The sequence below is a fragment of the Echinops telfairi genome, unplaced genomic scaffold, assembly GCF_000313985.2.
Source record: "Echinops telfairi isolate 266 unplaced genomic scaffold, ASM31398v2 ScPeMD7_7457;HRSCAF=8495, whole genome shotgun sequence".
Classification (NCBI taxonomy): Eukaryota; Metazoa; Chordata; class Mammalia; order Afrosoricida; family Tenrecidae; genus Echinops; species Echinops telfairi.
The window spans coordinates 10,416,784-10,441,472 of NW_022111357.1; the positions used below are offsets into that span (position 1 = coordinate 10,416,784).

General features: G+C 44.7%; 1 protein-coding gene across 1 annotated transcript in view; it reads left to right on the top strand.

Moving 5' to 3' along the window:
* CSMD2 (CUB and Sushi multiple domains 2) overlaps positions 1–24,689 on the top strand; it is a 734,077-nt gene that overhangs the window by 67,049 nt on the left and 642,339 nt on the right. Inside the window, exon 3 of the mRNA XM_045298912.1 lies at positions 12,078–12,190. Within this exon, the coding sequence (XP_045154847.1) occupies positions 12,078–12,190 (113 nt within the window). The remainder of the gene's footprint in view (positions 1–12,077; positions 12,191–24,689) is intronic.

Below are 24,689 nucleotides of genomic sequence, written 5' to 3' on the forward strand. Positions count from 1 at the left end.
GGTAGGAGTGGGGTTAATAACCCTCAGGGGGAAGTTCTAGTGTGCTCTTGAACCACTATGAGTTGGAATCAACTTGAGGGCAGTGAGTTTAATATGGTTGGTGAAGTCTTCAAGTATTGAGCCAGAATTGCATTCATAGAAGAGGCTTGACTTGTTCATGATGTTCATGAGCTTTGGTAGCGAAGGAAGCACTGATGGTGTAGTGGTTATGTGTTCGCTTGCAAACCACGTGGTTTGCGGTTTGAAACCACCAGCACCTAAGAGAGAGAGAGATTGTAAAGAGTTACAGTCTCAGAAACCTACAGGGGGCCCCTATGAGTCAGCATTGATTCAGTGGGGGTGAGGTTGTGTTTTTGTTGTTCATGTTCATAGCATTGGTATTCGTGGAAGCTATTAGTCTATAGTTTTATTTTTATTTTTGTAATGTCTGTCTGGTTTAGGTACCAGGGGAACACAGTCTCATGCAATGAAATCATATGACCCGGTTATTTCTGTTTCAGAATTTAAAATCACGGTTGAAATCTCCTTACTAGGTATGTGGTGTTGTTGATACTGGTGCTGTCAAGTCAGCTCTGACTCACTGCAGCCCTCATGAGCCACCCACACAGTGTTGTTCTGTGTGAGCCCATTGTTGCAGCCCTTGTGTAAAGTGTCATCGCATTGGGCATTGTCTTCTTTTTCACGGATCCTCTCCTTTACCAAGCAAGGTCTTCTTTTCCAGCGACCCGCTCCTTCAATATGTGTTCAAAGACTGCGAGACAGTCTCCCCATCCTCACTTCTAAGGAGCATTCTGATGGTCCCTCTTCCGAGACAGATTCATTGGTTCTTCTGGCTGTCCACAGCACTGTCATTATTTTTGGCCAACACCATTATTCAAATACATCAGTTCTTCTGCACTCTTCCTTAGTCCTCATTCATTGCTCGACTTTCACAAGCCTACGAAGTGACTGAACACAGCAGCTTGGGTCCAGGGCCCCTTAGCCTCAAAGTCTTTACTCTTTAACACTTTAAAGAGTGTGTGTGGCTGATTTGCCCAATGCAATATATCATTTGATTTAGTGACTACTGCTTCCATGAGCACTCTTTGTGGATCCAAGAAAATTGAAATCCTTGACAACTTCAGTCTTTTCTCCATTTATTATGTTATTCATTGGCATAGTTTTGAAGAATTTTGGTTTCTTTGTGTTAAGGTGTAATCCATATTGAAGACTATAGTCTTTGATTTTCAGCAGCAAGTGTTTAAAATTCTCTTCACTTTCAGTAAGAGAGGTTGTATCATTTGCATAGCGAAGACTATTAATAAGTCTTTTGCTCCTCCTGATGCCACATTCTTCTTTATATAGTCCATCTTCCTGGAGCACTTGCTCAGCATACAGATTGAGTACGCATGATGAAAAGATACCGCCTGACATACACTTTTCCTGATTTTAATACATACAATATTCCCTTGTTCTGTTCAAACGACTGTCTCTTGAGCCATATGCAGTTTCCATCTGAGCATATTTAAGTGTTCTGGAATTCCCCTTCTTCCCAATGTTATCTCTACTGTGTTATGATTGACAGTCGGATGCCTTTCCACACAATGACACACCAGTGAACATCTCTGTGCTTGGAGCCTAGATCTGTCTGACAGCAGCAGGGACATCCCTCATGTCACCTCCTCTTCTGAATGCAGCTTGAATTTCTGGCAGCTCCCTGTTAATGTACGGCTGCAACCAATTTTGAATTATATTCAGCAAAATTTTACTTGCGTATAATACTAGATATTTCTCAACAGTTTGCTCCACATTTTCTTGAGTCATCTTTTTTTGGGACGGGCAAAAGTATAATAATCTATTCAAGTTGGATATATATACACATATGTATTCAAATTATTGATTTCATATTGAGAAGGCTATGATATTTTGTGCTTTTTAGGGAATTGATTCATATAATTTAGTTTGTCAAGATCACATATATAGATTTGCTTGTAGCTTTTTCCCCTAATTTTTCTTTTGATGTCTGAAGGATCTATAGTGATATTGCCTATTTCATACTTAATATTCCCATTCCTATTGTCTTTTTCTTCTGTTAGTTTTGTTACCGGTTTGCCAATTTTATTAATTTCTTTAAAGAACCAACTTTGTGTTTCATTGATTTTTTTCAGTTTTCAATTTTATTAATTTCTGCTCTTATATTTATGATTTCCTTCCTTCTATCTGCTTTGGGCTTATTTTTCTTATATCTTTCTAGTTACTTAAGTGGGATGTTAAATTAATCATTTAACTCTTTTCATCTTTAAATTAATAATTTGGTCTTTCCCCTCTTTTCTAATGTAGGCTCGTGGAGCAATAATTTTTCCTTTCAGCGCTGCTTTAACTGTTCCAAATTTTTTTTCTTTTTTTTAAAATCATTTTATTGGGGGCTCATACAGCTCTTATCACAATCCATACATACATCAATTGTGTAAAGCACATTTGTACATTCATTGCCCTCATCATTCTCAAAACATTTCCTCTCCACTTAAGCCCCTGGCATCAGTTCCTCATTTTGCTCCCTCCCTCCCCGCTCCCCCCTCCCTCATGAACCCTTGATAATTTATAAATTATTATTTTGTCATATCTTACACTGTCTGACGTCTCCCTTCACCCACTTTTCTGTTGTCCACCCCCCAGGGAGGAGGTTATATGTAGATCCTTGTAATCAGTTCCTCCTTTCCACCCCACCCACCCTCCACCCTCCTGGTATCACCACTCCCACCACTGGTCCTGAAGGGATCATCCTCCTTGGATTCCCTGTGTTTCCAGTTGTTCCACATTAAAAAAATTTTTATTTTCATTTTCATTCAGCTAAAGGTATCGTTATATCTGGATTATTTAGAAAATGTTGTTTGTTTTCACAGTGCAGGTATGTCTTTTAACGACTAACTCAGTTCCATTGTGATTCGAGAACACACTCTCTGTGCTTTCAGCTCAGGGTATGATCCATCTTGACATTTGTTCCATGGACACTGAAAAGAATGTGCATTCTGCGCTGTTTGGGGAAGAATGTCGATTGGATCCTGTTGTTTGATTGTGTTGTCTAGTTCCTCAGTATCCTTGCTGATTTTCTGCCTACGTGTGCTCTCCCTTGTTGAGAGAAGGATGTTGACTCCAGCTATAATTATAGGTTTATCTGTTTCTCCTTCCAGTTCCATTAGTTTTTGCCTCACATATTTTGCAGCTCTGTTGTTTGGTGCATTAACATTTAGGATTGCTGTGTCTTCTTGGTGAAGTGATCCTTTTATCACTATGTAATGTCCCTCTTGTTCCTGATAATTTTATTTTCTCTCACACCTACTTTATCAAGTATTGCTATAACCATTTTTGCTTTCTTTTGATTAATATTCTCCTGGTGTATCTTTTACCATCCTTTCACATTCAACTTACCTATATCATTATATATGAAGTGAATCTCCAGTAGGTAGTATATGTTTGGGATATGCATTTATATTAAATCAGCCAGTCACTACCTTTTAATTGGTGCGTTATGCTTTGTGCCTTCAATTTGGTTATTGATATATGATAGCTTCAATATTATCATTTTATTTATATTTTCTCTTTAAAAAATATTTCTCACATATGTAATTTTAAATGCTCTGGTAGTCATGTTTTAAAAATTGAAAACATTAATTCTAATGTTGACATTCATATTATATTAGTATTAATAATAAAAACTCCAGACTCACTGCTAGCAAGTCCATTCTGACTGGGCAATCCTATGGGACAGGGTAGAGCTGACCCTGTGGGTTTCAGACACTGCAACTCGTTAGTGAGTAAAAAGCTTCAACTTTCTACCATTAAGCAGCTGGTGATTTTGAACTGCTGACCTTGTGATTACCAGCCCAACATATAACCCCCTACACCACCAGGTCTCCCTCATGATAAAATATTATTTAATAAAATCTAATGCTCACACTCACTGCCATCAAGTCGATGTCAGCTCAGAGCGACCAAATAAATTATATAATCTAAATAAATTCAAGATAGCACCATTTCAACAATGGGCTCAAACGTGACAACAATTGTGAGCAGGGCAGAGGACTGGGCAGCATTTCATTTTCTTATACGTGAGGTTGCTAGGAGTCAGACCTAACTTGATGGCACCAAAGGCAAGATAGCCACTTCCATACATAATCACTATAGACATATTAATGAGACGTTGGAAATGTTTCCATGGGCAAGTCTTTCAATTCAGTATGTCTTTGACAAATATAGGCCTCTCAGTGCTGGCCGGCTGCATTTCAGCTGTTCACTCCCCAGGATGGCTGGTGGTTATCATGTTGGACATTGCAGGGCTCGCCCACGAGGAACCTTGAATCAGAGATGACTGTGGGTGCAGCAGTGCTGTGCTTCAGAGGGCGTAAGTGTTCTCTGATAACAAGCATCTACTGATGTGTGCTTGGGGTCTGGCTTTGTTCTTGGGGCTGGAACACAGCAGCAACCAGACTTGGTTCTTTACCCTTCTGGACACATTATCCCCCTCTTTCTTTCCCCCTAGTTTTGGGAAGAGATAGGCAGGTAAAGAGATAGTTCTGGTCCAGTGTGAGCAGTACTGATGGTTGGATCTGCTGCTGAGTGAGGAGTTATGAGCCATGGGGTACGTGAGGAAGTCTTCCAGAGAGTGTAATACCCAATCATATATTCATAGGATTTATCGAAAAATAATAAATGGAGATTAGACGGCTGAGGCCCAAATCCTGCCTGAACACAGACACAGGTTTGGAGTGTGCTGTTTTGGATAGTCTTGGGAGCGGGTCATTTATGGCCAGTCACTGCCCCTGCAATGGCCACCCCCCGAGAGTTCAGACTGATGTCTGTGGCCTTATTTACTCGTGTGTGAGGTTTTGTTTTATAATCTGGAGAAGAGAGAGGGTGTTAACTTCAGAGAAAGAAGTGGCTGAGGGTGTTGGAATATCATTGCTCCCAAGAACTGGATTTGAGCCCTTAAGAAGAGCTGAGACAGGGGGTAGGGAGAACTGGAGGCTGCTGGGACTGCTTCCTTGCGTCTTGATGAGCCAGGAAGCAGCTGAGGCAGGTTAGGCAGGAATGAACTGCCCTTATGAGTTTCCTAGGATGTACCTCTTTATGGGAGTAGAAAGCCTCAACTTTCTCCTGCAAAGCACCTGGTGGTTTTGAACTGCTGACCTGTGGTTAACAGTCTAGTGGAGGGTATGTGAGGAATGGAGTGAGGCAGGAGGCTGTTTTCACCTGATTTGCATGAAACCCAGCCCAGCTTGGAGTTCCTTAAGATGGCAGCCCTGACCCCCAGACACCTTCCAGTACAACACCTACCCGAAAGAGCCTTCAGGGCTGCATTTGATAGGGTTATAGGGAGGGGTAAATGGTATGATCCAGGGAAAGCATTCACCACCGTGCCGGTGAATGCAATACAGCACTAAACGTGTGTGTGTTGACAACATGGCTTCACATTAGTCTTATTTGTTTTCATCTCTCAGCATTCTGTTTGGTCTATTTCTCACACCTACACACATCCTTATCCTTAAGAGGAAAACATTATCATATTGCATGCCCAGGTATCATCATTTATCTAATCTTCTATTGATGGACATTTATATGATTTCCAAAATTTTTCTATTGCAAGCAATTTACAAGTGAAGACACACATAGTCAAAAAGTGGAAGTTTCTGGATCAAAGAGAACATACAATTTTTTAGTATGGATTGAATATAATTATATTCTAGTGATATCTATTATGTAGAATGTGTATAACTATATATGTGAGGCTCATATAACTACATCAGGCTCAGACTAAGGGTATTACTACTAAAGAAGATCAACTTTTATTCAAAGATCAAGGTGAAGCTTTTTTTATTCAAAATAGCTTCCATCCGGGCTACACAGGGCTGTGGGTGGTGTTTCCATCTCTCTCGACTTCCTCAGAGAATCTCGCACTTGCGATTCCCACCATGTCAAAACAGCAGCTTGGGTGAAATCCTTGAAGGGCTCAAATCATGTTTCTTTGGAAATGTTCTTTGAGTGTGGGGAACAAAAAGAAGTTTCAAGGGACAAGATCAGGCAGTAGGGTCGATGGGCAAGGTTTTCCAATGAATTCCTATAGGATATTTGCTACCCTTGCAGAAGTGCGGGGTGGGGGGCAGATGGGAGATTCCTTGATGCAATCTTCCCTTCTGCTTTCTCAGTTTCAGTTTTCTTAAAACTTCTTCCAAATAAGTCCTTGTGGTTGTCTTGGGTGTATCAGTAAAATCTATTGAGATTGCTTCTTTGAGATCCACCCCCCACCCTCACCCTTATAAAAAATAATCACTGTAACATTCTGAGCTGACTTTTCTGAATTGAATTTAAATGACCCAGCAGAGCACCTCAGACCCCCTGTTCTGTTTTGTTTGGGGAAGGTATGCTAAAGACATGAAAACAAATGTATTACTGAAATGTATTACATGAAAACAGATGCTTGCATGAAGCAATCTACTGATGGCAGAGACGTGTTGAAACAAGTTTTGTTTGGAATAGATCTGTGCATGTATGAACTAGACTCTTGCTAGCAATACTGCTTGACTTACCCTCCTCTGTGTATGTGAATGTATGTCTGTATGTGTGTGTGTGTGTGTGTGTGTGTGAGTACACTTTCAAAAGTTCATGGAAATTTTCATTATCTTTTAATTCAAAATTTCCAAGAAGCTTTTAGAACACACACACACACACACACACACACACACACATATCCTCTGTACAACAGAATGAAATACTGCCAAGTCCTGCGCCATCCTGATAATTATTTTGATGTTTGAGCCCATTGCTGTAGCCACTGGATCAGTCCGTCTTGTGGAAGGTCTACCTCGTTTTGATCCCTCTCTACTTTACCAGGCAGGATGTCTTTCTCCAGGGACTGGTCTCTCCTGACAAGATGTTCAGAGTCTCGCCATCCTTGCTTCTAAGGGGCATTCTGACTACTTCTCAGACATGGGAAGTCCATGGAACTTCATGGTGCAGTCTTGTTCACCAGCTCCACGATTCAAATGCATCCATTCCTCCTCAGGCTTCCTTCGTCAATCCACCTTTCACATGTCCATGAGGTCAATGACAATACCCTGGTCTGGGTCAGCCACCCTTTAGTCCTCAAAATAACACCCGTGCTTTTCAATACTTTTAAGAGGTCTTGTGTAGCAGGTTTACCCAATGCAATGTGTCCTTTGATTTCTTGACTGCTGGTTCTATGAGTATTGATTGTGGATCCAAGCAAGACAAACTCTGATCAATTCAATCATGTTCCCATTTTTCATGATGTTACTTATTTGGATATATATATCACAAACCTCAAAACCAACAGTGGCTTACTACAACTTAAGTTTATTTTTCAGTCATGTAGCAGTCTACTATGGGTTTCTATGGGTTAGGCAACGCTTCTCCGGGTGCTAATTCAGAGACCCAGTCTGCTTCCATCTTGTAGGCACTGGTATATGAAGCATATGGATTCCAAAGGATACTGGTAGTCTTTGCGATTCCACCCAGCCAAATGGGGAAACGAGCAGGTTGGAGTGAGGATAGGAGGTCCTTTCAACCCAAGCCCAGAAGTGACACGTGTATTTTGCACTTACGGTAGAACCCCGGTACTTGACCGCATCAGTACTTGACGTAATCAGATTTCGACGCAAAATATTGAGAACGTTTTGCATCGGAGGTTGAACAAAACATCGGAATCCAACCCGACCATGTGATTTTTGTAAACAAAAACAGTTCATGTTTCGGTCACTCAGTGTTGTTAGTACAAGTTGTTTAAATCTTTTGCAGCTGTGTTCCAAGCATTTTGCTATAATTTTCTTAGTTTTTGTACTGTTTTTAGATTAAAAATATGGGTCCGAGGAAGGAGTTTTTGAAAAGAATCATCATGATAAGAAACTGGTTAACCATGTTATCTATATTGTTGATGATAATTTAGTAAACCCTTTTAGAAAACAGCTAAGGAAATACCAACAGCAGACCACATTAGACATTTTTTTTTTTTGAGAAAGCAAGCCAGATCCTAGTGCAAAAAGCAAAGGAGGGGGGAAAAACTCCTGAAAAGCAGGTATCAGTTGATTTTATGGAAGGGGATCCCCCTTCCAAACAATGACTCTCTCTCCATCCCTCCTCTCAACATCCGTGTCCACAGATACAGATCCTCATCAATCTCCAGGTATGAGCCATACCGTAGTTGCTAAAAACGTTTTTAATGTTGTGTTTCTTATTTAAATTATATTATTGAGCTCTGCACTTATTTACTTTGAAATTTCTGTGTAATGATTTGTATAAAAAGACAACTTAGGGTAAAAACTTGGGAGTCGAGAACGAATTAATCCATCTTCAGTTATTTCTTATGGGAAACATTCATTTGGAACTTGACTGCATCACATCTCGACGCTCCTTCTAGAATGGGTTAGCGTCGAGGTCTGGGATTCTACTGTAATTGTTTCCTTGGTTCATTTGCCAGAGTGAGTTGCAAGCTTTGACCTCAATGTAAGGGTCTCTGTGGTGTGTGGTTCATGATTAGCTAACCCCTCTGCTGAAAGTGAAGAGAACTTCAAGCACTTCCTGTTGAAGATCAACGCGGCATCCTCAGTATAGATTGCCCTTCACACTCAAGAGAGCCGAAAGCCAGTGTGCAGCATCATGATAGAGAACAGACTGAGGTCGTGAAGAACTGTATCTTTCGGAGATCCACAATCAAAGCCAATGGAAGCAGCAGTCAAGACCTCAAATGACGCGTTGCACTAGGGAACCGGCTGCGGAAGACTTCTGTAGAGTGTTGAGGAGCAAGGGTGTCACTTTGAGGACGAAGATGCACCCGATTCAAACCATGATCCTTTTCAACTGCCTCATATAAATGTGAAAGTTGGATACTGAGTAAAGGAGACTGAAGAAGAATCTATGCATTTGAATTGTGGTGCAGGAGAGGGATATTGAAGGCACCACGGCCGGCCGGAAGAACAGACAAATCTGTCTGGGAAGAAGTACAACTAGATGCTCCTCGGAAGCCATGATGGCGAGACTTTTAATCTCACATGCTTTGGGCAAGTCATCAGGAGAGACCAGTCACGGGTAAGGAGCATCATGCTTGATAAAGCAGAGGCAGCCGAAAGGAGGAAGAGCATGGGGGGCTGGCTTGAAACAGTGGCCGGAACCCTGGGTTCAAACCCAACAGTTATGGAAAGCGGGACTGGGCTGTGCTTTGCTGTTGTCCATAGTGGCTCTATGAGTCAGAACCAACTGGGCGGTACCTAACGACAACGGCAACAATGGCTACTGCTTTACAGCCACAATCCTGTGCTATGAGAGGGGCACGGGGATCTCCGGGGGAGAGCGTTTTTCCTGCTTCAGCGCGATTGCCAGATTGTGTTTCAAAGCATAACCATTTACATGCTCAACAGTAGTGCGTGTGTAGATCTGCTTCCCTTGGCCCTTGACAACTTTGGAAAACAATTCATATTTCTCACCTGAATCCTCTGGCCATATATCCTTTGTCCTCTTCCCTTTAAGCTAATTATCTTTTTTCCTTATTAGCATCTAAATGTTCTTCGTAGACTATGACTGTTAACACTATCATGTGTGTTCGCATACTCTTCCCAGTTAGCAGTTTTCTTCCTTTTCCCAGTCTATTTTGGCATGTATGTGTGCTGAATTTACATACAGTCAAATCTGCCTACAGTTTCCTTTACGCCCTGTGGGGTTTGAAATTGCAGCCATAGGTGCAAAGTCAATTTTAAGAGATAGAAATCCAGATCATCCTAAACCCACTGTCATCAAGTTGATTCCGAGTCATCGGACTCCATAGGACAGAGAACTGGTCCTTAGGTTTTCTGAGACAGTAAATCTTTAAAGTATTTCTCCAGCAGAATGGCTGGTGGGTTTGAACCACCAACCTTTGGTTAGCGGCCCAACACCTAACCCAGTGTGCCATGAGGGCTTTTTAAAATAAGACTAGCTTAAGCCAAAAAGAACAGGCAAAGAAAGGACAAGTGTTTACTCTCACAACTGGGCATTGCAGAGATAGCTCTAGTTTCAGCCCTGGCTGGACTGAGCATCTCAAAGATATGTCCTCTGGGCTCGGTCTGTCTCCTCTATCTGTTGCTCAGCTTTCTTTATATTTATGTGGTGCCAACACTTTCTCTACAAGGAAATCTGCTCTATGTGATGTTGTAAAATGCTGGACCTCCAGTTTACCTTTTATCTGTTTAATTATATGTATGTGACAACGGACCCCTTGGTACCTGTGTCCCTGGTGGATAGGCGGAGTACCTATCAGCATTCTAGGCAAAGGACAGCTCCCCAGAAAAACCGATGGCTTAGCTGAATTCAACTCATTGCCCCGAGCCAAGCCCAACTCAGGGCGGCGGCCCCATTGGACAGAGTAAAGCAGCCCCCGTGAGTTTTGGAGACTGTAAATTGTTACGGGAGTAGAAAGCCTCGTCTTTCACCCACGGAGCAGCTGGTGATTTCTAATGGCTGACCTTGCGGTTTGCAGCCGACCAGGTAACCCACTATACCTGAATGATGGCTAGGTAGAAGCCAACTTAGCCCTCTAAGCTTGTCATACCTGGAAAGGTCTTTCCTACCCTTAGATGATGAAGCAATTATTTATTTTTGTCAACTGTGCACGTTTCATGATTTCACACGCATTTTTGACCTGGGTGAACAGTGTGTATAAGAGTAATCGCATGGGGTGACGTGATGAGTCTCTTGATCTGGATCTCCCGAAGAGAAGATGATCTTGAGAGTTATTGGACCATTTGGTTACCATTGCTTCTTGTTTTCTTGAGTTCATTCCTTGAGTTAGCCCAAGCTCATTAATCTTAGGACAATGGAAAGGCCAAGAGCTTCATGTAGCCGAGAGCCTTCCACAGTGGGCTTTCACAGATATCTGATTGAACTTGCCTGTGTGCAATGCTCATGTTCTCCACTGGACATCCTAGGGATTTTCAGGCATGCCATAGATACACCAAGGTACCTGCATACAGGGGGAAAAGGAAACCTTAAAGCCCTCCCCACCCTGGTCCCACTAGGGTGGGAGGCGGGCTGAGCCCCAGATAGAGGATAAAGGACGCAGGTGGACAGCAGATGGAGTACCTTACTCTCTCTGTATGCACGATCAGTTCCCCTGTGGGGACTCCCATGCATGGGGGCTCAGCAGTAATACATTCTTTCTGAAAACGCATCCCTCAAGAGTTCAGCGAAAGCTTCATTATTTCATCTTTTTTAACGCTGGGAGAGGCTTTGAAAAATTACTCTCCCTGTTCAAGACATCGCTCTCTCAGCCTCAGCAATTCTTTCTGTGTGACCCCTGGCCCTACCCCCATTTCTTTATCTCCACTTCAACTCCAGGAAGTAAATAAATACATTTAAATGTTTGAATGTTAAAAGCGTGGGTTGCCTGGTGCCATTTGTCGAAGGTTCTCCTCCTTGACCGTGACCCCCTCTGTTGGTCTCCCCATGGCTTTGTGTGTCCACCCTCCGGAAGGGGCTTTCTTTCTAGATTGTGTTGTGTTGGCATTCTTCTGTTTCTTCCTCTTTTTAAAATAATGAGCACGTCTCGTTTCTGTAAACACTGTAACCATCCCTTTTGAAGAATAAAATCTGTGGTAGGAAAACAGCCTTCTGTTTAGCATTGGCTGTATTTTCCTCAGTACATGAATAAATATTGTTTATTGGCAATTATGAGGCATAAATATGAGAGACTTCTACCCAGAACCTCGAAAGACTTCAGCCAGAAAGCGATGAGGCCAGAGAAGGAACCGGGAGAGGAGACTGAGGGTAGACAGGAGGCATCCCTCCAGGGGTGGGGTCTGGCCACGCTGTGAGGGATTTCTGTAGCAGAAGACTGCTGGTCTCCATCACCTACGCCTGCCAATCACTTTGCCTTTGAACACGCTCTATGTGCCTCGGTGAGGCCTCAGACATATCCCTCCCTGTGCCCAAGCCAGCATCCAGCAGGGACTCCACAAATGCCGAATTGTTTATCCAACGACCGCTCAAAAGTGCATAACTGGTAAGAAGTTTCCCAAGGGGATTCTTCTCCTGAAACCCACCACTTTCTCTTTCAGGCTCACCGGCTTTCAGCTGCCAGCCACCATCGTGAGCGCGGCCACCACCCTCTCTCTGCGCCTCCTGAGCGACTATGCAGTTAGTGCCCAGGGCTTCCATGCCAACTATGAAGGTAGGTGATCTCGGGCCGAGCTGGGATGTGGGACCAGTCACTCTCAGCACCGGGGCCAGCCTTCTCAGCACTGGAGCTCGTGCTTCTCCTAGCAAGGCTGGCAGCTCACCGGTAACTCAGTTACCTCAGTCTCGCGCTCTGTGTCCCCGGGAAACGGAGAATTGAATCCCGAGCTCAGTGGTAGTGGTTTTGCCCGAGGGCCTGCTAATATCTACTTTCCAGGCCCTTTAACTGGGTTTTGTTGTGTTTTTATTTTTTCAAATTCGATGTCCTATCGGGTTTAATTGTAGAAGGTACCTCAGCTTGTTTGGGGGCAAATAAGAGGGATCCCAGATAGCATCCCTAAGTAAAAGACACAAATTTGGTAAGAGGCTGAAAAAATCTTCCAGCTCAACACAGCGCCTGCAACGAGTCAGTTTTATGCCATTCAAAGAAGAAGGATCCATTTTTTGGTTTCTTTTCTTAATAACACGGATTAGGGTTTCTTGGCTTGAGCTCTGCAAATAATTTCCACTTCTCTCAGCCTGCTTAAATATGATGTTAGCATTCAAACGAACACTTAATATCTTCAGATTAGACACTATTATTATTATTAACTTTATGATGTTAGTTCAGAAGGTGGTACTTCTAGATCTCTGTCATTTCCCTGGGAAATTTACATCTCATTAATAGGCAATTATGCTGCTCTTGGCTGAGACCTGCACTGCTTTGTGCGTGTGTGTTGAGATCATTAATAGGCATATTTAAGATTGCTAATGATAATTAATAACAGTAATGACATAACACCTTTGTGAAGCATGCCGGTGACTAGAAAGCTTTCTCTCTCTAGCTTTTGTTCAGGAATTTAAAGAGGAAATGATGATTTCTTGAATGAAGCCAGAGGAAACCGGAAATAGAAACAACCTTTTTGTTGTTCAGCCCGACTTCCGGAAAGGCGGGCAGGCCCTACTTCCAGGGCAGAAACCCCTGCTGATGGCAGAGGGACGCGGGAAGGCAGCTCAATGCTTTAGCATGACCACATGAGGGAGGCCACCTGAGGTGAGCGCAGTCATCCCCAAGGGAGGGTTCCGAGAAGACTCCAGAGCAAACATCACATCCTTCAACTGAGGCCACCTGGCATAACCCGCCACCTTTAACCGAGAGCTCGTGACAAAGACCTGCCTTTCTTGAAGGCCCCCTCAGGTTGACCGAATGATCCGCTCCTCCTAATGGCAAATCCGTGATTTTGGCCATCCTGGCGATATCTCTACCCTGGTCTAGGACCTAAATGTAATTCTTTGGTTGAATTACAGTCTCCTTACGGAGCCTGTTGAAATCTCTCTGGTCTTGAGCTCCTTCCATGATCTGTCGGCCTTAGGAGGAGGGAGGGTGGGCTGAGTCAGTGAGGGGGTTTCTGCAGAGACTCGGGGTCCTCAGTCAACAATCCTATGGATCTCTGTTTGAGACTCAACCTTTCATGAGGCTTAGGGAAAGAAATATCGCCTTGATCCCTGGCTCCTCTGTTGCACCTATAAAGAAACAATGTCAAGTACTTCTCCATTCAGGCAGAGTGAGCGCACATTTGTAGAATCCTTTTAAAGCAGTGTGTGTAACCTGCTATTAATGGGCAAGAGTATACTTTTGAGCATCAAGTGGTTGGTGAAACACCTCAAGTGAAAGACAAAATTCTTTCCATGAGGGTATATATTCCCCCTCCCCCACTTCCACCCCAGGAGGGTTTATCAAACAGTGCCCTCTGACGAAATCCAGCCAAGCCCTTGTTCTGTAAATAAAGTGTTATTGAAACACCTCCATTCCCATTTATCTGCCTATTGCCAATAGCTACCTGCATGAACTACAACTATGGAGGTTCTATGGCCTGCAAAACCTGTTTGCTTATAAGACCCCGTACTGCAAAGGTTTGCCAACCCCTAAGTGATAAAAGAAAGTGTACCATCCAAATAGAATAGCCATTCACCACAGGTGACTATTCATATTTGAATGAGTTAAAATTAAACACAATTCAGAATTAAGCTCCTCAGTACCATGGGCTAAGGGTCACCTATATCACCTGCACAAATCACTTACATTCCCCTCGAGTCCATTGGGGCTCATTGTGACCCTACACAACAGAGCAGAACTGCCCCAGCCGGTTTCCAAGACCTTTTTACAGGAGTTGAAAGCCTCGTCTTCATCCCAAGGAACAGATGATGGTTTCAAACCGCTGACCTTGTGGTTAGCAGCCCAGCAGGTAACTCATTATTGCCATCAGGGCTTCTTGCACCACATGTAGCTCAAGGCTGCCATGTCAGACAGCGGAGACACAGAACTTTACTATCATGGCAGATGTTTCTGTTGAATGACATTGGCCTACAGCATCCAGGAGACGCACTGGGGAGTGTGCCTCAGAAGCACGTATAAGGCGTCCTCCTGTTGATCTCAGCTACTGTGGAGTCGGCTCCTGTCTCTTAGCTGCTCCGCGTGCCGAGTAGGACTGTCTTATAGGGTGTTCAAGGTTGTGACCTCTCGGAAGTCTTGTGGGTGGATTCAGACTATCAACTTTTTTGGCTTTAAGCTGCACTGAGGGCTGATGAGGCCTTTTTCTTACCTGGCTCACACAAGTGAGGCAGATTCAACAGAAGAATGTTCAGCATTTTGTACCTGGGCAGAAGGAAGGCCTGACAGACCCAGCCATACAATGGTGTTAGGTCTGTAGTCATGGGCACCAAGAAAGACAAGATCAGCATGATCTGACTCGTGTATAGTTCGCCCTGCCAAGCCCTCTGCATCTTCGGCAGGCCTGGGTCTTATTCACCATGACAAACCTGGACCACTGCAGACAGGTAGCTTTGTAGCTGAGCGAGTCCATGCAGGTTTCTATAAATGTCGCAGTTTATAAGTGTCTGGCTATCTTCGGCCTGCACAGCAAAGTGGGTCACAGATGTCTGTGCTAACAAGTGAGACAGACGTAGGTGAACCCAAGCTGTCACCAGGCCTTCTTGATTTGGCCTGGGACTTGATTATGGGACAATTGGTGCATCTGGAAAAGTGAGTTGCATCCATTTTTGGAGTGCCCAGAGTCGAGGGGTAAGGTCGGAGTAGCCAATAGAGGACAGCTCCTGCTATGAATATGCCCAAGCAATCTGAGCATCCGCAGCCCTGTCAGTCACAGGACTGTGCAGCGTGAGGCTGGATAATCCTACATTCAGGAATTTATTTACTGATCAACACCGGCGTTGGGGGCCTGCACATTCCTAACTGTGTGGCCTTGGCATATTTTTAAGTGCTCATGGCCTCACTGAAGCGGGATGGGATCTAGCCGTACCCAGATCGCTATGAAGAGTTGGCTCTTAGAGACAGAGATCATGTCGCTCCTTTCATTACGGAGTTCCCCTTAGGTCAACAAGCAGACAAACAGACAGGCTCCAGAGGAGAAAGCCTCCCTGCCAGCCCGGGTTGAATCCAGTCGGCACGGCTCCCTGACATCCTCTAGTCCAGAGGTCCCTATCTCATTCCACAATGGCATCAGGGCCCGGCTTCCTATAGCTCCCCTTGGCCCATGTTCTTGAATGTCTGCTATCAAAGCAAGTTTGATCCTGCTGCACCCTCCTTCAGAGTGTGAACAGTGCAGATAAGGAACTGAACTGCTAGTAGGGATTTGGGAGAAAGGTGCTGTCAGGTGAAGAGTGTCAGCTCACAGCTGCCGCCAGGAGAAGATCAAAAGGGCCCTTAGTCAAACCCGGAGATGGCAGGAGATGCTTGAGCCCTAATCCCCGGGGGCAGGAGCAGGAGCTGTGGCGGGTGGACAGGAGGGCAGGGGATCAGCTTGTATTAAGCACTGACTATGTGCCAGGCACTTGACATACATTTGCTCACTTAATCCCCACGACACCCCCCTGGGTAGGCGCTGTTATCTCCATCTGACAGATGGAGAGTCAGACTCCGGGGGCTTTGGTGTTCAGCTTAGAGCTACCTGATGGCCAGGAAGGGGTTTTTTTTGTTTTGCTTTATACATTTTGTTGTTATTGTTGTTGTTATAGTGGGAAAAGTATACGTATCACAAAACACTTGCCATTTCAACATCTTTTCCCTGTTGGCGCTTACCGTGTTGCACAATCATCACCTCTATTTCCTAAAATTTTTTATCATCCTGAATGTCAACCGAGTGCTCCCAAAGCAATGACTCCATGTCTCCTTGCCCCTCTTACTCCTGGTCATCACTAATAAGCTTCGGTCTCTGTGAAACCAGTTCACTAGTTGTGGTCTGGCTCCTGGTGAGCCCTTGGAGGTCAGAATAGAGCTGTGCTCCAAAGGGTTGCTAGCCTCCCGTCTTTCAGTTAGCAGAGAGCATGTTCACTGTCGGCACCAGGCAATTCCTTGCTGTCGATGCATTTGCCTGTTCTATTTCATTAATTCAAGGAGACTCGGTGATGTAGTGGGTTACCTATTGGGCTGTTAAATGCAAAGTTAGCGTTCAAAGTCACCAGCTTTGGGATCAAGAGGAGGCCTTTGTCTCTCCTAAATAGTTACAGCCTCAGCAACCCAAAGGGACAGTTCTACTGTGATCTACAGTGTCACGGTGAGTCGGCAGCAATTTATCGGCAGTGAGTTTGGGTTTGGGTTTTCGATCATTTGTATAACTGGAATCGTCCAACAATAAGTGGTCTTTTGTGCCTGACCTATTTTACTCAGCATAGTATTTTCAGGTTTATCCATGTTTGAGCGTGTATCAGAACATTATTTCTTCCTATAGCTGAGTAATAATATTCTGTTGTATGGATACACTGCGATGTGTTTATCTGTTTCTGGGCTGATGGACGCTGGAGTTGGTTCTTTTTTTGGCCTATTATGAATACTGCTTGGATGGACCTTGGTGTTTGGACTTCCGTTGGCTTTCAATTGTGTGTGTGTGTGTGTGTGTGTGTGTGTGTACCTCGTCTTTGGCTTTTCACAGCAGTGATCACCTACTCAGCATCCTGCCCTCCAGGTCCATCCATGTTAGGAGGTGCCTCACACAGTCCTCCGTGCCCTTTCACACTGCACTCCACTCCATTGTGCCCAGGGACTGCAGTGTGCTTCTTCTCGCTCTGATGGAGACGTGGGTGTTTCCGTCTTCTAGCTATTAGGAAAAGCGCTGCGAGGACCGGGGATGGGCAGATGTCCGTTCGTGCTCTTGGTAAATACCAAGTAGAAAGACTGCCAGCTCTCAGGGTAGTTCTATTCACTACCTTCTGAGGAGCCGCCATGCCCTTTCCACAGTCCTTGCACCGACTGGCATTGCTTGAGACTTTCAGGCCCTCTGCGTCATTGCCAGCGTTTATTGTTTTCTTCCTCTCTTTTTTAATCTGCTATTGATGTTGGTGTGAGATGATATCTGACTGTTGTTATGATTTGCGTGGATTGGCCACCTGAATGTCTTCCTTGGCGAAGTGCCTGTTCATGTCCTTTGTCTGGTTTTTAATTGGATTACTGTCTTGCTGAGATGTTAGGCTTTCTATGTATTTTAGAGCTTAGACTTTCATCCAATATATCAAAAGGTGTTTTTTTCCCCAATCTGTGGGTGTCCTTTCTACTCTTTAGATACATATTGTCTAAGTATTATGTGATTCCAGTCATTTAATTTGTCTTCTGCCATTTGTGTTATCAGTTATGATTGATAGTGTATTAATACCAAATATAAGGGCCCCTAAGTTTGTCTCTAGGGAGTCCTGGTGGTGCTGTCGAGGTTGGTTGATCAAACCCATCAGCCAATGGGAGAAAGAAGAGGCAATTTGCTCCCATAAAGATTCACAGCCTTCAGAAACTTTGACAGAGTCCTTATGAGCTGGAATTGACTCAGTCAGTGATAGTGGATTTGAGCTGGTAAATTTGTCTCTATTCTTTCATGGATGATCTGTATAGTTCTAGGCTTTACATTTAGGTCTTTGATCCGTGTTGAGCTCATTTGTGTATATGGAGGCCGATATAGGTCCTGTTTCATTTTTCTGCAAATGTATTATTAGTCTCTCTGATATGTGATTAGATTCTATTGGCTACGACTTTGTCGAAGAATTTTACATCTAGATGATGAGGAATACTGGTCTCTATCATCTTTCAGTGATTGCTTTACCTAGTTTGTGTACTAGGGTTATGGTCACTTCCTAAAGTGACTTGGGAAAAATTCTATCTTTTTTGATACTGTGGAATAGTGTGAATAGAATTGGTTTAACTCTTCTGTGAATAGTTTTTAGAATTCATCAGTAAAAACATCTGGGCTTATACTTTTTTGTTAAGACTTATTTATGACATGACCAGTTTCTTCTTCTTCTTTTTAATACATTTATTAGGGGCTCTTACATCTCTTATCACAGGCCATACATTCCTCCAATGTGTCAAGCACATTTGCACATATGCCACCATCATCATTTTCAAAGCATTCTCTCCCCACTTGAGCCCCTGATACCAGCTCCCATTTTGTCCCCCTCCTTCCCCTGCCCGCCCTCCCTCGCAAACCCTTGATAAGTTAGAGATGATTTTTCCATGTCTTACATCATCCTCCATTGTCACTCACCCACTTCCCCTTATTGGTCCCCCTGGGAGGGGGTTCTAGATCTATCCTTGTGATCAATTCCCCCTTTCTCCCCCAACCCTCCCCTAATCCTCCTGGTATCTCTATTTTCCTTGTTGGCCCTGAGGGGTTTATCTATCCTGGATTCCCTGTGTTGCAGGCTCTTATCTGTAGCAGTGTGCATGCTCTGGTCTAATCTGACCTGTAAAGTAGAATTGAGGTCATGATAGTGGCGGGGCAGGAAGCACCAAAGAGCTAGAGGAAAGTTGTGTGTTTCATCGGTGCTATACTGCACCCTGACTGCCTCATCTCTTCCCTATGACCCCTCTGTGAGGGGATGTCCAATTGTCTACAGATGGGCTTTGGGTCTCCACTCCATACCCACCCTACCCCTAACCCCCAATTCACCTTGGGTATGGTTTTATTCTGGGTCTTAGATATCTGATACCTGATCCCATTCACACCACATGATCACACAGGCTGGTGTGCTTCTCCCATGTGAGCTTTGTTGCTTCTCAGCTAGATGGCCGCTTGTTTTATCTACAAGCCTTTAAGACCCCAGATGCCATATATTTTGATAGCTGGGCACCATCAGCTTTCTCCACCACATTTGCTTGTTCACTCATTTTGTCTTAAATGACTGTGTCGGGAAGGTGAGCATCACAGACTGCTGGATTGTTAGAACAAAGCGTTCTTGTGTGGAGGGAGTCCTTGAGTTGAGGCCCAACGCCCATCTGCAGCCTTCATTCTGAACCCATAGAGATAAGTGCATAGTTCCATCTCCGCTCATTTCTTCGTTTAGAGCAGTTCAAGGTTATACTTGAGTCCCTTTGGCATGTTAGGATGAGTGTGTGTCTAGAGATTTTCCCTTTCTTCAATATTTTTTCATTTGTTGGATGTCAGAAGCCCTCGACACTGCTCTGAGGCATCTGGTGGAGATAATAAGAAATATTTCCAGACTTTTTCATCTAGGATTTCCAGTGAATATACAAGACACACGGTCAATTTCAATTCCAGGCAAATGGGGACTGATTTTTCAGCATAAATATGCCCTATGCAATATTTAGGATATACTCACCCCAACAAATGATGACTGTTGATCTGACCTTCTTGGTATTGGTATAATAGAAATACCACAAGTGAATGGTTTTACCAAACAGAAATTCATTTTTCTCACCATTCAGCAGGCTACAAGAACCCGAATGCTGGCTCTTGCTCTGTCCTTGCCTCAGTGTCCCTCTCTGACCACTCCTTGAGTTCTGGGCTTGTGGCCTCGCTGGCCTTGTGGTCTTCATGGAGTGTACCTGTTTTTTCCTGTGCCGACTCTCTTCTTTCATAGTCCAAAAGTGATACTGTAAGCACTTAGTCTCATTCCCATGACAAAGGAAGCCTTTTTCCCAAATGGGAATATATCCACAGGTACATATTTTTTTTCAGTGACACAATTCAAGTCATAACATTATTTATTTTCAGCTTGAATTTAATTGGGAACCTTTCTTTTTAATGGTTTCATCCGACAGCCCCATTCTTAGCACCCAGTCTGAATCTGCCAGCCAGCAGCTCTAACCCTGATCACCTCCTTCTCGCTCACAGATCTGTCCCCAGCCTCTTTCGCCCAGCCGGGGCGCCTGCTTGGCTGTCCATTTGCTCGGTCATCGAGTGTTCAATTAGACATGTGTCGGCACATATGCACACCGGCACACAGACAATGGCCCCTGTGCACTTGGGACTCCGCGTGCAGTTTTCTAATCTGGCTGACGAGGCTGGTATTAATCTGGCTGACGAGGCTGGTATTGCTCCGAGTGAGAAAGGCAGCCCTGCGCCGTCTTTTCTAGTGACTGTCAGTGAAGGAGCCAGGGTGGTTTGAACAAAGATCTTCTTCACCTAGATGTCCCCAGGAGCTGATCAGTTAAATAACTGGGGCCTGAACACGCCACAGGTATTTAACCAATCACCTTCTGGGGACATTCAGATGAAGACAACTCTTGTGCATATAATTCATCCTCTCATCCAATTATCTCCTTAGAATAAATTCTTGGAAGTGCAATTGCTGAGTCAATGAATGTGTGACCTTGATGTGCTGGGACATAGTTTCAAGGTGCCCTTAGAAAGGTTACACTCAGGTACATTTCCACTTGTGCACAGTGCCCACTCCCCTAAACACACACACACACACACACACACACACACACACACACACATCTTCCCTACATTGCATGGCAGTGAGTGAGAAATTAATTTTCTTGATTGAAATGGGTGAAAAGTGAAATATCACTTGTTGTTCTGATTGGCATCTCTTTCATTGCCAGTCAGGCTGAACACCTGTCCTCACTTATTAACCATTTGTCTGCCCTTTCAAAATGACCTGTGTCCTTGCCCATTTTCCACTGGGATGTTAGTATTATTTGGAACTTTTCCTGTAAGTGGTTTCTGTATACTAACGCAATGAACATGATGCAGTTTTATCTTTTAGGTTGCAAATTTAAAACATTAAATTGTTCTTTTTTTTCTCTTAGCCCTGGTAGTGTAGTTAGTGGTTAAATGTTGGACTGGAACCTGCATGGTTAGCAGTTCGAAACTCCTCCGGAGAAAGAGTTGGCTTTCTACTCCCATTAACAGTTACAGTCTCAGAAACCCACAGGGGGTGCTATGAGTCATCATGGACTGGAGTGGCAGCGAATTTGGTTTGGTTTGCCTCTGGTGTTAGATTTAGCTAGTGCCCTTCTCCGGGCCAAGAACAGGTAAATTGTCATTGAAAGGTTCATCTTATGCGCTGCGAGTCTTGTTAAATCTTCCTGTTAAATCCCTCTGGAATCCAGTTGTTTGTCTTTGTACCTGTGACTCCCTTTCTGCTGCTGGCTCTAAGGCTGTGTGTGCGTGCACACCAGTCTGACTCGCCCTGTAAGTGTGCAAGCCTGGGTGTTACATCCCCAAATTGCCCCTGAAGTGTCTCTTCCTGGGGCTTCTAAGACTTGCTGCTGTGGAGACATTCATTCTGCTGGCCCAGCCTCTAGACTTCCCACCCTCTCACCACGGAGGCCTCCCAGAGAGTCTATGGGGGTGTTTTTGTCTATTCCAGACTGATCCGAATATGAACAACAGTATAAGCAGATCAGAAATGTTAATCAGGCCAGCGTCCCAGCAGGTTTCTGATGCCTAATCCTGCTGGCACCTTTGCAGTTTAGCAGCATGAATCTTGAGCAGTCACGGCAACACTTCCGTGACAGAGAGCTCTTCTGAGCGCTGGGTCCTGGTCTCTGAGCTGGAACCGTCGAGAAGTCAAAGCAGTCGTGTCTCTGTGGCACTCAGTCTCACTGCCGTCTTGGTGGCTCTCTCTCCAAACACAGAAAGCTGCGTCAACATGCGGACGACTCTATTCCAAGCCTGGCCTCCACATGGAAGCCAGGGTGAACGACCCTTCTTTGTTTGAATAAATAATATAAAGATATATTATTTATTGTCTCCTAGGCTGAAGATTATACAATTACGCTCCTGCTTCACAGTTTTTATAGAAATTGTTTCCCGGCATCCGTTCTAGTTCCGACAGTGTGTCAACATTCCCACTGTTTCCGTTCCATCCGTCCGTCCTGCTTGTATCAGTGTGACTTCCCTGCCCCTCCTTGCCCTCTCCGCTTTGCTTTGGGGTAAATGTCGACTCTTTTCTCTCCTGTGGTCAGTGGTTAAAGGGACACATTAGGCATGGGTGACATTGTTTACTCTATGATTTGATTCATTGTTTGGCTGAAAGGTGACCTCCGAGAGTGGTTTTCATTTTAGGTGTGAAGGTCCCAGGGGTGCCTCTAGTGAGAGACTCTTATGCTTGCACACTTTCTGGAAATCCTTAAGGCAAGAGTCGGTGACATGGCACCGTGATTAAGGTCTCAGGTGTCGGGTTCAAACATCTGGAATCAGATTCATTCTTGGCCACACACTTTCTGCGTGACCTTGGGCAAGTAGCTTCCTTTCCCTGAGCCTCAGCCTCGAGATGTGCAAAGTCGGGTTACGAATAATACTTGCTAGAGCTGTTGTGAAGATAAAAGAACACAGGATTCGTGTGATATCCTTAGTACGGGGCCTGGGAAATCGTCAGTGCTCTATAAATGTCAGCTAATTAAGTCACCCTCATCCTGGCTTTCCTTAACTAGGATTATTTCAGGAGATGGAAGAAAAGTTATATCAGGGGGGAAGGAAAATGAGCAGATTCCGGGAACCCAAGAGGCAAGCGAATTTTGGGAATGATGAGGGCAACAAATGTATAGATGTGCTTTACACAATTGATCTATGTATTGTGATAAATTGTATGAGCCCCAATAAATTGATTAATAAAAAAAAAAAAGAAAAGTTATATCAGCTCCATAGGTCAAGATTCAGTCAGTATTCCAGCCCCATCTCAGCCTTTGTCTCAAGTGTTTGCATAAAATCCTCCACCCAGTTGTTCCCTGTGTGTCTGTTCTTACAAGACGATGACTTCTTTGGGCTCGGAGCAGAAAGCTCACCCTGTCGCTGAGCCCCTCAGAGAGGGAGGCGGCCGCAAGCTGTCATCACCTGGGAGCGTGGAGCCAATGAAACCCAGGCCACCCGCTTGCTCCTTTCATGAGCCTCTTCTCTTCCTAGGATTCCCTGGGGGAGGAGGGCTTGGGTTATGCATTGGGCTGCAACGTCAGAGGTTTAAGCCCACAAGGTACTCTTTAGGAGGAAGATGAGGCTTTCTGCTCCCGTCAAGCCTTACAGCCTGAGAAGCGTTAGGGAGAAGTTCTACTCTGCCCCCAGGGTGTCAGAATGTGCTTGATGACAGTGCGCTTTCTTCTCTCCCGCCAGAAGCTAAGGGTCTTAGGAAGAAGTCCAGTGGGCCTGAGAGGTTCGAAGTCATGAGGTTAGCTGAGAAGTCGATGAAAACTGTTGCTCTCCACATACACAACCCTATGCCACGGTCCATGTAAGTCCGTGGGATTCAGATGCCCTGAAGCTCGTTGATGAATCCTGTTAGGAATGGAATTGTGTTCCCCCCAATCTTGAGGGGATTTCAACAAGCTTGTGGAAAGGTGTAAATTAAAGATTATGAAACATGACTTTTTAGAGGCCCCATCACATGTGCTGGGATCCTAACCCTTTTATCTGTGGCTGTAATGCCACTTGGGAATAGGGGTCTCTGGTTATGACGGCCATATCAGTGCTGGGTGTGTCTTAAGCCTAGTACGTTTTGAGACATACAAATAGCAAACAGGCACACATGGAGGAAAGAGAGATGCCTATGGAGATCGCCAAAGAACCAAGGAATGCTCTCTAGAGAACAGAGACAAAAGTTCCTCCCCAGAGGGGATGTGGAGGGAGAGAGGGAGAGAGCTAGAGCGAGAGCGAGAGGGAGAGCCTTCCCCTAGGGCCAAACCAAAACAAAAACAATAACTCAACTGCTGCAGTCGATTCTCATACGGATCCTATAGGACAAGGTAGAACCGCCCCTGTGGGTGGGTTTCTAAGACTGTCACGCGGTACAGGGGTGGGGAGCTTCCTCTTTTCTCCTGCCGAGTGGCTGATGGTCTCAACTGGCAGAGCTCACAGTTGGCAGCCCCACGGCTCCGGGCTCCTAAACTGTGAGCAGACGAGGCTCTGTCCTTCAGTCGCCCACATGTGGAATTTCTGCTATGTTGGCACCAGCTGACTAACAATGACAGAGCCTGGTCCTCCTGAATAGCCTAGCCCGGGAAACGGGAAGGGCTCCCCTGGCAAGAAAGGCTCATTCTTTCTGCTGTTGAGCTACTCTTACTGGCGGGCCTACTGTGTGCTTAAGCCTGACTCACACATCTTGGATTTTTCCTTCGAACCTCATTTCACAGTCTGCACCCTCGACCCCACCCATCCGCCTCCCAAAGGGGAAAAGAACAAGGGAGAAAGAAGGAAGGTGCAATTGAGCATCACTTCTGAGGAAGTGCCTCTGTGGGCTTTTGTTATCATGGAAGGGGTCAGTCACCTCAT